Here is a 15,588-nt window from a genome sequence, read left to right as displayed (position 1 = left end):
ACCTCTGAATGTAAGCAACTGTCTACTTCTGACGGATGCCAGCATACCTTAGAGACCCATCTAAACATCAAGACCATGCATTTTTTCCCTCTGTTAACTGTAGAAAACTTCTCCTTGAAGGTATAAGTGTAATCAGAAGAAGAAACAATACAAGTAGGAATCTGAGCCACCTACCCATGCTTTTACTCTTGCCTTCTGAAATTTGTAAGGCCTGATCTCATATGTACAATGGCCATTTAACAATGGAATGATGCTGCTGTGCACATCCAACTATATGATTTGCTATAGATAACACCCTTAGGCCACATTGTCACCGAGTGAACTAGAGCCTGAGTGTTCACCCAGGCCCAGTGGCAAATCAGGAACTGCTTTTCAAATAGAAAATAATCATTAGCAAAAGAGGTGTGGCCTTACTCCAACACCCTAAGGGTCTTTGCTGTAATTCTCCTATTGGAGCTCCTACAGCACCCTTTTTCTGCCACAGAAAATCTGAAGTTCATTGGATTTATGAGTCATAACACCCAAGTAGCAGCGCAACTTTCCTGGAGACTGGACCTGCTGCTGAGCCCTCCTTGCTCTGGGCTTCATTCAAAATCATCAGCTTTATGTCATATCCAGTAAATATTTTACAGCAGTACACCTAAATATAGCATATGTTGCCTCCAAAATCTAAACTTCCCTTTAAATATTGTGTCTCTTTCTTCATGGTGAAGTTACAACACACCACAGACCACGTTTTTCAGCTTCTCTCCACCCACAGTAGCCGAGAAACTTCACCTGTATGGCAGGATCCTGAATTTTTGTAAGATTTCTTTCTCTCTCTCTGGCACATATGGGTCTTAACTAAGGCATTTAAGGGGACTGCTATTTCTTGTGCACCAGAGACAGTAAGCATAATGTCGTCAGTTGATATTCTATGGGATGTCAAGATTATGACAGTTGATATTCTATGGGATGTCCTGCTCTTACAACAAAGAGCAGGAATGCTGATACATCCCTGGGGTAAGACAGTGATGGTGTAGTCCTGTCATTCCAATTGAAAAGAAACTGATTTCAGGGTGCCTGGTGGCTCAGTCGGTTAAGCATCCAACTTCTGCTCAGGTCATGATCTCACAGTTTGTGGGTTTGAGCCCCATGGTGGGCTCTGTGCCGACAGCTCGGAGCTTGGAGCCTGCTTCAGATTCTGTGTCTCCCTCTCTCTCTGCCCCTCCGCCACTCTCTCTCTCTCTCTCTCTCTCTCTCTCTCTGTCTCTGTCTCTCTCTGTCTCTCAAAAATAAATAAACATTAAAAATATTTTAAGAAAAGAAGCTGATTTCAATGGTCTTTAATTGACTGGTATAGAAAAAAAGGCATGTGCTAGATTATTAGCTGTAATATTCTGTGCCAGGCATTATGGCATCTCTTAGGTCTTTGAAGGTGCTCTAATCTATGCAATTTCTCTAGGAATGTAAATTACTTTAAGTTTACTATTTAGTGGGAAATGTGATAGGGCAGGTATAGTTTAAAGGACTTCCACTTGGTCTTTCCTACTATAATTTTCCTTATTCACACAGGAATCAGTGTGGACATTTGGATAATTACTAAGTATACCTATTCCCACTATACATTCTAAACCTAGGGAAATAATGTGGACAGGTGTTAGAGACCCTCTGTGAGACAGACCTGTATTAAGATCCTCCTGTAACTTGACCTCTATAAACCTTCACTCCAACTGGCAGACCACAGTAGGATTTTGGGTCCCTAAGACTAGCATTAACTTGAGACAGTATCTAATAATGCCCCAAAGGTCTGAGTATGTCCTATTCTACATTCAGACTCACCCTAGCAAAATGGCTACAGATCTCTCTATAGAGAAGGCTTAGAGCAGTGACTCTCAAATTTTAGCATACATCAGAATTACAAGAAAGGCTTGTTAAAGTACAGACTGCTGAACCATTTGCAGACTTGCTGATCCAATGAAGTTGGGGCAGAGCCCAATAATTGGCATTTCTGGCAAGTTCTCAGGTGATGCAGATGCTGTTGGTCCAGGGACCACACTTTGAGAACCACTAACTAGGAGAAAGATGTATAGAATCTACCTGTGAAAGAGACTCAAGCCCTCCCACCTCCCACTCGATCAAAGGGCTTTTGGTTTAGGAAACTGACTTAAGTAGAGGAACTAGGCAAAAGGTTGTAAATCCCCAGTACAATTTGGATCAAATTTTTGCCCACTTAGATGTTTCCACTTAGACAGGTCAAGTAGCACATCAATAAGCTGTCCATCTATTTCATCCCTAGAAATGCTATAATCAATTAGCTAGCACCACAGATCCCTGTGGGCAAAGCACATAAATTACCAACTTGTCCTTACAGTTTATATGTAATTTCATTTACCTTATTGCTTATGGTTAGGTGCCCACATCTGACCTCTACCACTTAAGAATTCCATTATTCCCCTTGAAATAAGATTCTCCAGTCCCAAGAAGGCATCTTCTATCCTCATCTCTTTCCTGCTAAAGAAGCCACTATAGTACTTTTCAGAGAAGTTACTGTTCCCTTCATTAAGCTTTTCTTATTGCCTTGGAGAAGGAAGTATCTTTTGGAGCCCTTCAGAGGTGTACAGTTAGTGGTTGTACATAACAAGTGCACTCCAACATTCCCATCTCTCTCAAATTTTGCGGTCCTTCCTCTACTTTGCCCCTGAAAGTATAGTCTATGGACCAGTAGCATCAGCATCACTTAGAAGTTTGTTACAAATGCAGCATCTTGGGGGTGCCTGGGTGGCTCAGTCAGTTAAGCATCCAACTTGGCTTAAGCCATGACCTCATGGTTCATGAGTGTGAGTCCTGCATCGGGGTCACTGCTATCAGCTCGGAACCCACTCCAGATCCTCTGTTCCCCCTCCCCACCCCTCCCCTGCTTGTGCGTGCTCTCTCTCTCTCTCTCTCTCTCTCTCTCTCAAAAATAAAAATAAAATAAAAAAGAAATGCAGCATCTTGGGTTTCACCCCAAACCTACTTAATCAGAATCTACTGTTTAATAAGACTCCCATGTAAATCACATGCACATCAAAGTTTTATGTCAGTGAGGTTCTAACATCTCGACTTTATTGATCAAAGGCCACTGTTGAGTCCACACTTCCAGTAACCAACCCAACAGACTATTAATATCACTCCCAGGTGCTGAACTAATACAATTCTTGGGTGAGGGCACCATGTCCACAAATTTGTCCTCACTGGTCCCCAAGATTCTCCCAATAGAGTTTCAAGTTCCTGCAAATCCTTCAGCATACATGCTGTTGTTCTTAGAGCACATCTTATATATCCCTGTAGGCCTGGAGACTATGAGGAGTTGTCAGGGTAAGTCTTGAAGAAAAAAATGCATGCCCTAGGAGTTATTAAAAACATGTTTTTAATGGAATAAAGGCCAGGTCATTCATGGTTTGCAGGAGGAGGAAGAATGTTCTTCTACCAGCAAGAAATGTTCAAAGGAATTTGAAGATATTAAATTATCAGCTTTAGGGGCACTTGGCTAGCTCAGTTGGTAGAGCATGTGACTCTTGATCTCAAGGTTGTAAATTTGAGCCCCATGTTGGGCACAGAGATTACGTTTAAAATTTTTTTTAAATTAGGGGAGCTGGGTTGGCTCAGTCAGTTAAGTGTCTGACTCTTGATCTCCGCTCAGGTTTTGATCTCAGGATCATGAATTCAAGCTTTGCATTAGGCTCTGTGCTGGGCATGAAGCTTACTTTAAAAAAATATTAAAATATTATAATTTTTTTAAAAAAAAACAAAAAACATTATCAGCTCTGTTCATCTCTGTCCAAACATCCTCATCACAAATCTCAGAATCCTGCTCCTTTCCAACAGCACCCTAGCATCAGGTATGGTGAGGTTGTGCATTTACCTGGTGTTACAACTCTACAACCCATACAATCAGGTCTTGGGCTTGATCCTCAGCCACATCTGTCATGTGATCACATACAATAAATATTTCTTAAGAATTCCATAGAGTTTATCTGGATCTCCACCCATACTTTGAGTTAGAAGTTCATGGTATCTGGGAATGCAAGCTGGTGCAGCCACTCTGGAAAACAGTATGGAGGTTCTTCAAAAAATTAAAAATAGAACTACCCTACGACCCAGCAATTGCACTACTAGGAATTTAACCATGGGATACAGGTGTGCTGTGTTGAAGGGACACATGCACCCCCATGTTTATAGCAGCACTATCAACAATAGCCAAAGTATGGAAAGAGCCCAAATGTCCATCAACGGATGAATGGATAAAGAAGATGTGGTATATATATGCAATGGAGTATTACTCGGCAATCAAAAAGAATGAAATCTTGTTATTTGCAACTATGTGGATGGAACTGGAAGGTATTATGCTAAGTGAAAGTAGTCAGTCAGAGAAAGACAAAAATCATATGACTTCACTCATGTGAGGACTTTAAGAGACAAAACAGATGAACTTAAGGGAAGGGAAACAAAAATAATATAAAAACAGGGAAGGGGACAAAACAGAAGAGACTCATAAATATGGAGAACAAACTGAGGGTTACGGGAGGCGTTGTGGGAGGGGGAATGGGCTAAATGGGTAAGGGGCACTAAGGAATCTACTCCTGAAATCATTGTTGCACTACATGCTAATTTGGATGTAAATTTTAAAAATTATAATAAAAAAGAAAATAAGTTAAAAAGAAAAAAAAAAGAAGTTCATGATATCTTTTCACCCTTTTTTAAAATGTTTATTTATTTATTTGGTACGGGTGGGGTGCAAGAATAGGGGAGGAGCAGAGAAAGAGGGAAAGAGAGAATCCCTAACACAGGGCTCAATCTCACGAACTGTGAAATCATGACCTGAGCCCAAATGAAGAATTGGATGCTCAACCAACCAAACCACCCAGGCATCCCTCACCTTTTTTTTTTAAATATAATTTTGCTAGCATTATCACAAACAGGCAGCCCATTCAACTATATATGTAATCACCATTTGAAATCCCATTTGTGGCCATAGTAATTAAGTACCTCTGTCATTTTTATCTCCTAATGCCTTGCCCTCCACCAACATTACACCCTATACTTCAGTGGTGATAATCCAAGTGACTGTGATGTTTCTTCGTGCTTCAGATTACTTAGTGTCTTCTTTACCCATGTAAAGGGATTATCTGTGACTCATCAAACATTTGAGCGGCCCAATCCTAGAATCCCATTGTGGGAATCTATTTCCTTGGATCTCTTCTGGTACCATTTACTGTATCAATCAGGATCCTGGCAGGTGGCACACTCAAAAAATTTTAACCAGAAAGACTTTAATAAAGGAGCTATTTAAGGGGTGAGGTGAGATTAAGAAACCAACATGGGACAGTGAGGCACCCAAGGTTTAGCAATAGTGGGAAACCATTACCATACCAAAGCCTGAAGGGGCAAGAAGAGGGAACAGTGTTTCAGGAGCCTTACAGAGAGACCCATAGAGAGGAGGGAGCCCCAAAGGATCTATAACTATAGATCAGTGGTTTTCAGACTCCAGCATGTATCAGTCACCTACAGGTGTGTTAAAATACAGATTATTCCAGTAGGTCTGGAATAGAACTTCAGAATTTGCATTTCTAACAAGCCCCCAGGTGAGGCTGATGCTGCTGTCTGAAGACCACTCTTTGAGAACAACTACCAGAAAGAAAATTATTCACTGCCAGGACTGCAGCAAAATGAAGGATCTAGGGAATTAACCTCTCTCTCCTACCACCCACTGATCTCCTGCTGCTGCCTCCTGTGGACCAAACTAAAACAGAAGCTGGAGGGCAATTCAGTGTATACAGGTCAGCCTTCCAGAGAACAGAGCAGGGTAGAGAAGAGTGGAGAGTGGATGAGGGTGGGACGACAGAGCATAACCCAAACCACCATAAGCAAAAGAATGCATAGATCAATGGAAAATGAATAGATAGATGAACTGACATATATCTGAATGAAGGATAGAATAATAACAATAGTTAACAGTTGATGAGTGTTTATTACGAGCCAGCCTCTAAACTAAGGACATTATTTGCATTACCTCACTTAGCCCTAAGGAGTAGATCTAGCACCATTCCTATTTTATACAGAAGGATATTAAGACACAGGAACACCTATGGAGGAACAACTACATGGTCAACTAAGCTTTGACAAAGCAGGAAAGAATATCCAATGGAAAAAAAAAAAAAAAGACTCTTCAACAAACAGTTTTCCAAACAGGACAGCAACATGCAGAAGAATGAAACTGGACCACTTTCTTACACCATACACAAAAATAAATTCAAAATGGATTAAAGACCTAAATGTGAGACAGGAAACCATTAAAATCCTATAAGAGAACACAAGCAGCAACTTCTTTCACCTCAGTCATTGCAGCTTCTTACTAGACACATTGCTGGAGGAAAGGGAAACAAAAGCAAAAATTAGTTTTGCGACTTCATCAAGATAAAAAGCTTCTGCATAGTAAAGGAAACAATCAACAGAACTAAAAGGCAGCCTACAGAATGGGAAAAGATATTTGCAAATGACACATCTGATAAAGGGTTAGTACTTAAATCTGTAAGGAACTTATCAAACTCAACACCCAAAAGCAAATAATCCAGTTAAGAAATGGGCAGAAGACATGAATAGACATTTTTCCAAAGAAGACATCCAGATGGCTAACAGACACATGAAAAGATGCTCAACATCATTCATCATCAGGGAAATACAAATCAAAACCATGGTGAGATACCACCTCACACCTAAAGGAATGGCTAAAATTAGCAACTCAGGAAACAACAGATGTTGGCCAGGATGTGGAGAAAAGGGAACCATCTTACACTGTTGGTGAGAATGCAAACTGGTGCAGCCAACCACTCTGGAAAACCGTATAGAGGTTCCTCAAAAAACTAAAAATAGAACTACCCTATGATCCAGCAATTGCACTACTAGGTATTTACCAAAAAGATACAAAAATACGGATTTGAAGGGGTACCTGCACACTGACGTTTATAGCAGCATTACCAACAATAGCCAAACTATCGAAAGAGCTCAAATGTCCACTGATTGACGAATGGATAAAGAAGATGTGGAATATATATACAATGGAATATTACTTAGCCATCAAAAAGAATGAAATCTTACCATTTGCAATGATGTGGGTGGAGCTAGAGTGTATTATGCTAAGCGAAGTAAGTCAATCAGAGAAAGATAAATACCATAGGATTTCACTCATATGTGGAATTTAAGAAACAAAACAGATGAGCATATGGGGTGGGAGAGAGAGAGATGGTAACAAACCACAAGAGACTCTTAACAATAGAGAACAAACTGAGGGTTGATGGAGAGAGGTGGGTGGAGTGATGGACTAAATGGGTGATGGGTATTAAGGAGGGCACTTGTTACGATGAGCACTAGGTGTTAATATGTAAGTGATGAATCACTGAATTCTACTCCTGAAACCAACATTATATTATATGTTAACTAGAATTTAAATAAAAATTTGAGAATAAAAATGAAAACGCTGACTTCAAAAAAATAAAAGACACAAGAACATGAGAACTTGCACTTGGTGACACAGCTAGCAAGTGATGGAATTTGAGTCCCAGCCAAAGCATTCTATCTGTAGAGTCTCACTCATCTGTACTGTTCTATGATCAATGGACAGTTGGCAGACAGGCAGTGTGCGATAGTGGTAAAGAGTGTAAACCTTAGAGCAAAAGACCCGTAAGTACAAGACACCTACTTGCCATGTGACCTTGTGCTCTGAGCCTCATTTTCTTTATGTGTAAAACAGAATAATAATATGATAATAATAAAAATTACTTCACACTTTTTGTTGGGGAAGCTAGTAAAATCAAGTCCTTGACTGAGAGCCTAGCGTGTAGTAAACAATTAGAAATACTGTTACTATTATTATTACTAATGTATGGAAAGAAAGATAAGTTAGAAACTTATGAGGAAAACACCTCCCCAATCCAAAAGAGGGTCTAAAACTTCAGTGGGATCTTTGAATGGGTGTTCCCATATTAATTTCCCTTTTGAGTCCTTCTCTTCTCATCTATCTCTGGCCTTTCTCATAAAGATGGGAAATCACTTGTCCCCTGCTCCATCTGTTGATTCCTTGAAATTTGGGGATTGTCTGAATATGAACTGACCAGTACCTCTCCCTAAAAATCCCCTCTTGGTTCCCAGGATTGAGAGGAGGGGAAAGATGAAGGGGGCTATTCCAGGCCAGGATCCCTCCAGCTGTTCTGTTGACCCAAGTGTTAAACATCTGAACATGGTAAAAGAGAAAAGGGGCAGTGCTGGCTGAGCCAGGAAGTCGAATCCCAGAGGCCTGAGATGTGGGATAGGTGCTGGGCATCCTCCCAAGGAAATTCCCTTTCAACTATACTTCTCCCAAGGAAGGGACTGGTTCCCAGATAATGGATGGGCAGGCACTAGGAGGCTACCCCAGGCTCCATGGTTGTTCTGAGAGCACCAGAGAAGCATTCCTCACCACCACCCATACCAGAGAGAATAACCACAGAGACAAGAGTGAAAATGAGGGATAAGGCTAGGGAAGGGTATGCAACTCCTCAGTCTGCACCCCACCCCAATCCTGACTATCACCACTGAAAGCCATGGTTAATGATGCAAATGCCACTGATGCAATAATGGAGAACCTCTATCTGGAGCTGACATTGCAAGGTCCCTTCTCTTGGCGAGACGGCAGACTGCTTAGTTTCTCCGAGATGAAGCCAAAGAAAGCAGAAGAGCAGGGAAGCTACTGAGGCGGGAAAAGGGAGGGCAGGGTCAGGTTCTGTCAGAAAAAGGGGGGCAGAGGGGAATCCACGGAATGGATGTGGAGGGGAATTTCTGAGCAGGGAAAGTGAAAGTTCCAAGCCATAAATAGGAGGCAGTCGCAGCCTCACACAGGCTTTCGCACTCACATTCCCAGACCCCCTCACATCGCACAAGGACTCCTGTGCACTTCCCATTGCTCCCTCCCACTCCCAGCCAACTTTGAGTGTCACACAGACTCTTGCACAACCCCAGAGATTCACCCGTACTCCCGCTCACTGCTGGTCTGCCTCTGTTCACCCTCCATGGCATCCCCTGCAGCTGCACTACTGACCCTCAGCCTGCTGATTCTCTGGACCTCTCCTGGTAAGCCCTGGGGACAGGGGGTGGGGGTGTCTAAATGTCAGACTATTTGATGCTGGATGTGGGGACACTGAATTAGGTCTCCATGTTTGGGTGAATCCGGAGGTTCCTTGAACACTGTGTGTGTGACTGTGTGTGTGCCTGTGTGTGTGCCTGTGAGTGCCTGGGCCCCTGAATTCCAATGTTTGTCTGTCTCTTGGTGTATCCCAAGGCCTATGGCTACCTTCTCTCTGAAGCCTGTTTCCTGTTGCCTCAGTTTCCCAGACAGGAGAAAACAGTATATATTTGCTTACAGGAGAGAGAATGGGAGACAGGGCTAGTAGTCAAAATATTTAACAATTCATAAGTCCTCTAACCCCAGCCTCCTGCTACTCCCCACCCCCGACTCCCCACCTCCCCTCCCCACCCCCGTGCTGTGAACAGCATCAACTCTTCATTGATGCAGCAGTTGAGAGGTCCTGGAAGAGAAGTTGGGATGATCAGGGCAGAGAAAGGCATTTATGAGGCCTAGGGCAGTGGTTGTTTACCAAACAGCTTAGAAGTACTTCAATATATTTAGCAACCACTAGGGCCATATTGATATATACCAGCTGAATAACTGATTTAGCTGCCTACACACACAGACGTGTGTCCTTAACCTCAGTTAGGGCTATCTACGGCCTCCCTTCCTCAGGGTCCCTATGCCCTGACACTACTTTCTTTCCCATATCCCAGCTCTGGGTGGTGCCAATGATGCTGAAGACTGCTGCCTGTCTGTAACCCAGCGCCCCATCCCTGGGAATATCGTGCGGGCCTTTCATTACCTCCTCATCCAGGATGGCTGTAGAGTGCCTGCTGTCGTGTGAGTTGTGGGGAGGGACTTGTCTAGCCTCAGCCTCCTCTCCCCCATCAGCCATTGGTGATACCCCCACCATCTTATCTCTCTTCTCCTTGCCAAGCCCAACCTCTTCAAGTAAGCGCCTGAAACTGGTTCCCAGATGTGGTCCCCACATCTTCCTGCCCCTCACACCAGGGCCTACCAGAGATCTGGGTTCCAGGGCTCCACTGTTTCTGATAACTGACCTGTGACTCTAGGTTCACCACACTGAGAGGTCACCAGCTCTGTGCACCCCCAGACCAGCCCTGGGTGGACCGCATCATCCGGAGACTGCAGAAGAACACTGCAAAGGCAAGCCCAGCCCTCCCCAGCCCTGCCTCCTCCCTCAGAGTCCTTGCCCAAGACCCCAGCCCATGACCTTGACTCTTCTTCCTCCCCTAGAATAAGCGCCACAGCAGTTAACCCATGACAGCCCCAGAGGGAGCCCTGTGTCTGAGTGAGGGGATATGAATCACTGCAGCCCTGGGGAACCAAGGACCAAAAGGGAGGATCAGGCCTCCAGCAACTCTGTACCAGACCTGACCCAGCTGGGACAGGGCCTGCAGTGTCAATGTGAGTGTGAGTGTGAGCAGGCATGAGTGTGGCAGGAGCACAGCTTCTCCTCCACACCCAGACTGCAATGCTTCCAATAAAGCCCAACTGGTACCCATGGATCTGTCTGTTTGCTGTTTGTTTTCTGTCCAAGAGGACCAGGATAGGAAATAGGGAGATGGAATGGCAAGATCTAATTTTCACTCTGCAACATAAGCAATCTTCTCATGGACTCCTACTTAATACCTTGGGTTTTCAGGATCAACTCCCACAATCAGGGCCCCCACCTCATGTCTCTTCACAGCACTGTGACACTCAAACTTGTGTCTGTTCAATTATTGAGCCAAACTCTTTCACGCCTCCCAGTCTTTGCTCTCCAAGGCAAAGTATCCAGATGTCTCAGGGATCAGGTTTCACCAGGGCGGGAAGGGGCTTATGAAGAACCAGTTCTCATGGCCAGGGGCAGGAAGGGGCCCAGCTCTACTATCTGGGGGGAAAGTACCCAAACAGCCATGCCATTCCCTCTGTCAGGAACACTCTTCTCTCTCATTGGCTCACCTACCTTCCCATCTGGTTCTTAATGACTCTTTCTCCATGAGGCCTTCCTTGACTCTAGGCTGGGTTGGGTAGCCTCCCTTCATCCCAAGTCTTCAGAGAGCCCTGCTCCTCTCCCCTTGCAGTACTCATCACACTGAGTTATAACTGATAGTTTGTCAGCCTTCCTGGATAGGGATGATGCCTATTTTGGTTTCCACTGTCTCCCTGGTGTCCAGTATACTGCCTGGCACAAAATAGTCGCTCAATAAATATTTGTCTAGAAAATGAATAAATATGTGAAGAAAGGCTCAACAGCCAGCAGTGAGTGTCCATATGCCCATACAGAATCTGACTTTCAGGCCAGCCTTCCTCTCTCACTCAGTCAGGCTGGGCCAGGACCAGCCCCATTTGAGCAATCCTGGGGCCACACTTATCTGGTAGTGTGGGATAGATAGACCTGGGAGCCAGAAGTCAGAATGGGAAAGGGCCCAGCAAGTGGAAGAAGGAGTAGCCAGGGAGCTAGGGAGATTCAGCATGGAGGAATCCACCACTACCTCTGCAGCCCATGTGGGCACCAGGTCCAAGGCAACACTAAGACCAGGGAGTTATAAAGGAGTCTCCTCTTTGAGAGATGAAAGCCCTGTGACTCTTGGAGCATACTACAGGGCTGCTCTGGGAGGAATGAACCCCTATGCTTGCGATGTCCCCTGAGGAAGCTGCTGGTCTCCAACTATGGCCTCTAAGGGACTGTCCCACTGAGAGCAGCAAGTCTGTGATGCTGAGGTTGGATGGTAGCTATGACAATGGACTGAGCATCATCACCCGAGAAGAAGGGTCATCACTGTACCAGATATTCCTCATCTGGCAACAAAACCAGGCCTGGGTAGCCTGGAAAGTGGAGCAGTGGTGAGGGGATTGTGCCAGCCCCTCCACACTGAGCTGAAATCATAGCAGCTTCTTCCTGCCCTCTGCTTCCAGAAGTAGGTATTCAAAACCTCAGATATCCCAGGTCTTAGAGTCACAAGGAATGGGTGGGATGGTGATAATTTGCAAAAACAACTGCTATGGCTGGGAAATTTGGCTGTGATGCCTGGAAGAAATTACTCATCCAATCCATGCACCCATGCATCCATCCATTTAGCTGTCTCTGCATCCATTAGACTGCCATCCATCCATCAACCCATCTACCCATCCATTCATTAAGGCAGTCAACCATGGAGCTCCAGAGCTCCCAGCTATAGACACCTTTTGAACCCTGAGCCCTGCTCTCCAGCAGGCAAAGGACAAACACAGGTGTGAAGGGAGCACATTGCCTCAAATCCTTCTCAGTTTCCAGTGAAGCCAAGTGGAGGTCAGCCTGCCACAGAGGCAGACACAAAACCTACCTCTGGACTCTTGGGAGAGAAACCCAGATAAAGGAGGGGAAGTGAGGAAGGGAGCCCTGAGGGAAATGCTACAATTACAGAGCCCTTTGAACACTATCTCCCTGATACTGCCACTGGGAGATGGACGGAGGGGGACAGGAACAAGTCCTGAACTCAGTGCCCAGCCCCCAATCCTACTTCTGCACTTCATTGTACCACTCCAATCAAGTCCCTTCCTTACTCCCCATCTCCAACACCTTACTTCCCCCATAAGTCAGGTGTACAAGGAGGGGAACCTAATTTTTAAGAGTCCCTCCAAAGATTTGACTCATGCATCTTTGGGTCATCTTTTGGGTGAATGCTAAAACCGCAGCATTCACATAGCCTCCCCCGGCAAAGTCATGCACATTCAGAAATGTCCCTACTTCTTGGGTCCCAAGGGATACCCTCTGGGAACAAAGAAGAAGCTGAGATTCAGGAAGAGAGAAAATAATTCGGGAGCTAGTGAAGGAGCTTGGATTGAACAGCCTCTTGCCACACCCTGGAGGCCTGGTGAGTGAGGAATTTCAAGGAAGTCTGAGGGGGTGAACACTAGAGTACCACAGGGAGCAGGGATGCAGCCCTCCCCAACCCTTCTCCAGCCAATGCCTTCTCTTCCCCAGCCACCAGCCCCTCCCGGGCACTCAGTCTTATCCTCTTATCTCCTGCCAGATACAGGAGATTGCTCTTAGCCCAGCAATCTGAGACTTGTCCTTCCCCACTCAAATATTCTCAGCATTGTGACTTTATCTGTTCACACCTGCTCCCTGTTTCACTATGATTTACCCACAAGTGTTATGTCATTTTGCCAAGTTATGGCAGGCCAGAAGCCTACCTGACAATGATGAGGCTTCTAGCTTCTCCAAGGGATAGTATGGACTTCCAGCTCCTCAACCAGAAGACAGGGGCCTTACTGCCTGGCTCTAGGTAGACACCCTCCTGTCTAGGACCCATGGCACCTGCTACAGGTTTAAGGTCAGCAGCTGAGTGAAAGCCCCCTATCCTGAAGGCCTATGGCCCTAGCAAACAACATCTCCCTAAAGGGACCTGACATCCCTTCTCAGAGAGCTCCCCAGCTCCCATCTACATGATGGACAAAAAGCTCTCTGTCCTGTCTATTGATAGAGTTCCCAGGGAAAGGGATTGGACCTGTTGATCTCAACTGTCAATATTGTTCTGCTCAGGGGCTGGCACAGAACAAGGCTCAGTACTCTTTTGATTAACAAAAAATGTAACTGAAAATGGCCCTTTCCCACAATACCCCATCCCACTCATACCTGGAGCACATCCAGTTCTCAAGACATGGGGGTTGTCTCTGTTGCATGGGTAAGTGTTTGGTAAGAGCCAGCCCCATACGGTTTTGATCATACTTTCATCAGCTCATGTTCAATTTCTTGGTAAGCCCCCCCCCCCCCCCCCCCCCCCCTTTTCTGGTCTCCGGGAAACTTTGAACCAGCCAGAAAATCTTGGAAATCACAGTCTCACAAAGGAGCAGGACTCCCAAGTGGGGGAATTTCCTCTAAGAACCCCTCTGTAAGAATAAGCCAGCATTTCTCTGATCAGAGAACGTCCTCAGTGGTCCCTGAGACTTGTCCACATGGAAGGACATGGCTCTGTAATACCAGCTATTTCACCACTAGTGCTGGGCACTGCTTTAAGTACTAGTATCATTCTTACGTTACAGCTGAGGAAACTGAGGTGCAGAAGTTAAGTAGCTTGCCCAGGCTGGACAGATAGTGAAGTGTTGGGGGGGGGGGGGGTCTTAGCTGGGCAGTTTGGCTCCAGAATCTGTACTCTTAGCTACAACACATACCACCTCTCTGAGTTGACCCATTTCCTAAATAAAAGTGGGAAACAATACAGCAAGGCCAGGTCTGGAACAGGGAAAGTCATTACTTTGGGGTGCTAATCACATGCCAGGCTCCAAGCTGAGTCCTTTATGTGCATTATATCATTGCATTCTCTAGCAACCCTATGAGATGGAGATCACTAGTCCCATTTTATATATGAAGAAATTGAGGCCCAGAGAGGTAGTGTAAACTACCAAGTTCACTCAACTAGTGAGTGGCAGAGCTGAGATTGCACCCCAAGACTGCTTGAGGGGTAGCACTTGGGCTGAGGGCTGAGGGCTGAGATGTTCAGTTGGGATAGAAAGGCTTGGCTTGCTAGGAAAAGCTAGTAAAAAAACAGAGGAGAAGCTGGAGGCTCAGACAGGACATTAGTGCTTGAGCCCAGACACAGAGATGCCGCCTGGAGGGCTTCTAGCCTCCTGGGCTCTCCAGCTAAGGGGAAGTTAGCTTCCCCAAAGCTTCCAGGAGGTAATAAGCACAGCTCTCCAGGTCTATTCAAGCCTCAGTTTTCCCAAAGTGGAGCAGTGGAGATGGGGATCAGGCTACAAATATGCCCACATTCTTAACTCCATTCCCAGGGGAGTATCAGAGGCCAAGACCAGGTGACGTTAAAAGGAAAAGAGGAATAGAAGGGTAGGACCTGGGATCCCAAAAAGTAGGGGCCAGACATTGGGGTGCTGTGGGCAAGGCTCCTGGAAGGGGCGGGGCCAGGCTTCTGAGCCAGCCAGGTTCTGGAGGGAACCTCCACAGAGCAGAGCATCTGGGGACCACAGGGGTGGGATCAGATTCCAGAAGGACTGGTATCTAAGGGCCATGTCCATCTTCTGAGGGGCCAGGATCAGGCAGGACAGGGGAGGAGGCCCTACTCCTGTTCCTAGGACCTTCTAGTCTTCCATGGCTCCTGTGGGGAGGCACAAGATGTGAGATTTCCTGGGCTCCAACACAGCAGAAGTGGGATGGTTTGAACCCCAGCAGTTTCCACAATGCCCTACCAGGACAACCGGATCCCCCAGGGCTCTGGTTCTCAGAATCACAGTCCCTGGAAATCTGGACCCATCACCATCAAAACCTCAATCATCTTGCTGATCTCATACCCGTCAGATCATCATTTCAAGGAGCATCCTCCAAGAAGAAACCACCCCTTCCTTCCAGGGGCCCAACACTTTAAAAGCCTTCCATCAATCCAAGAACACCTACTGACAGGACATCTCAATACCTAATAATGTCCCCATTGCTGACAGAACCCCCATGAATGTCAAAGTCCCCC

The 15,588-nt window shown here is 45.6% G+C and overlaps 1 protein-coding gene across 1 annotated transcript; it reads left to right on the top strand.

Annotated features, from left to right (window-relative positions):
• Window positions 1-8,822: 8,822 nt before the first annotated feature.
• Window positions 8,823-10,653, top strand: CCL19 (C-C motif chemokine ligand 19). The gene is made up of 4 exons (XM_040481569.1): window positions 8,823-9,126; window positions 9,838-9,964; window positions 10,198-10,291; window positions 10,382-10,653. Exons 1-4 carry the CDS (start codon window positions 9,066-9,068, stop codon window positions 10,400-10,402), a joined length of 303 nt encoding a protein of 100 aa, XP_040337503.1. The 5' UTR covers window positions 8,823-9,065; the 3' UTR covers window positions 10,403-10,653.
• Window positions 10,654-15,588: the final 4,935 nt, after the last annotated feature.

This window comes from Herpailurus yagouaroundi, unplaced genomic scaffold (genome assembly GCF_014898765.1).
Source record: "Herpailurus yagouaroundi ecotype Mexico unplaced genomic scaffold, PumYag 160, whole genome shotgun sequence".
NCBI lineage: Eukaryota > Metazoa > Chordata > Mammalia > Carnivora > Felidae > Herpailurus > Herpailurus yagouaroundi.
The sequence above is the reverse complement of the archived record's forward strand: the minus strand, read 5'-3'. Positions and strand labels throughout refer to the sequence as shown.

Excerpts from the sequence above, each read along its gene's own strand:
- CCL19 (XM_040481569.1), top strand. The coding sequence starts at position 9,066 with ATGGCATCCCCTGCAGCTGCACTACTGACCCTCAGCCTGCTGATTCTC. Across the intron at positions 9,127-9,837 it reads GATTCTCTGGACCTCTCCTG|CTCTGGGTGGTGCCAATGAT; the intron begins GTAAGCCCTGGG and ends CCCATATCCCAG. Across the intron at positions 10,292-10,381 it reads TGCAGAAGAACACTGCAAAG|AATAAGCGCCACAGCAGTTA; the intron begins GCAAGCCCAGCC and ends TTCCTCCCCTAG.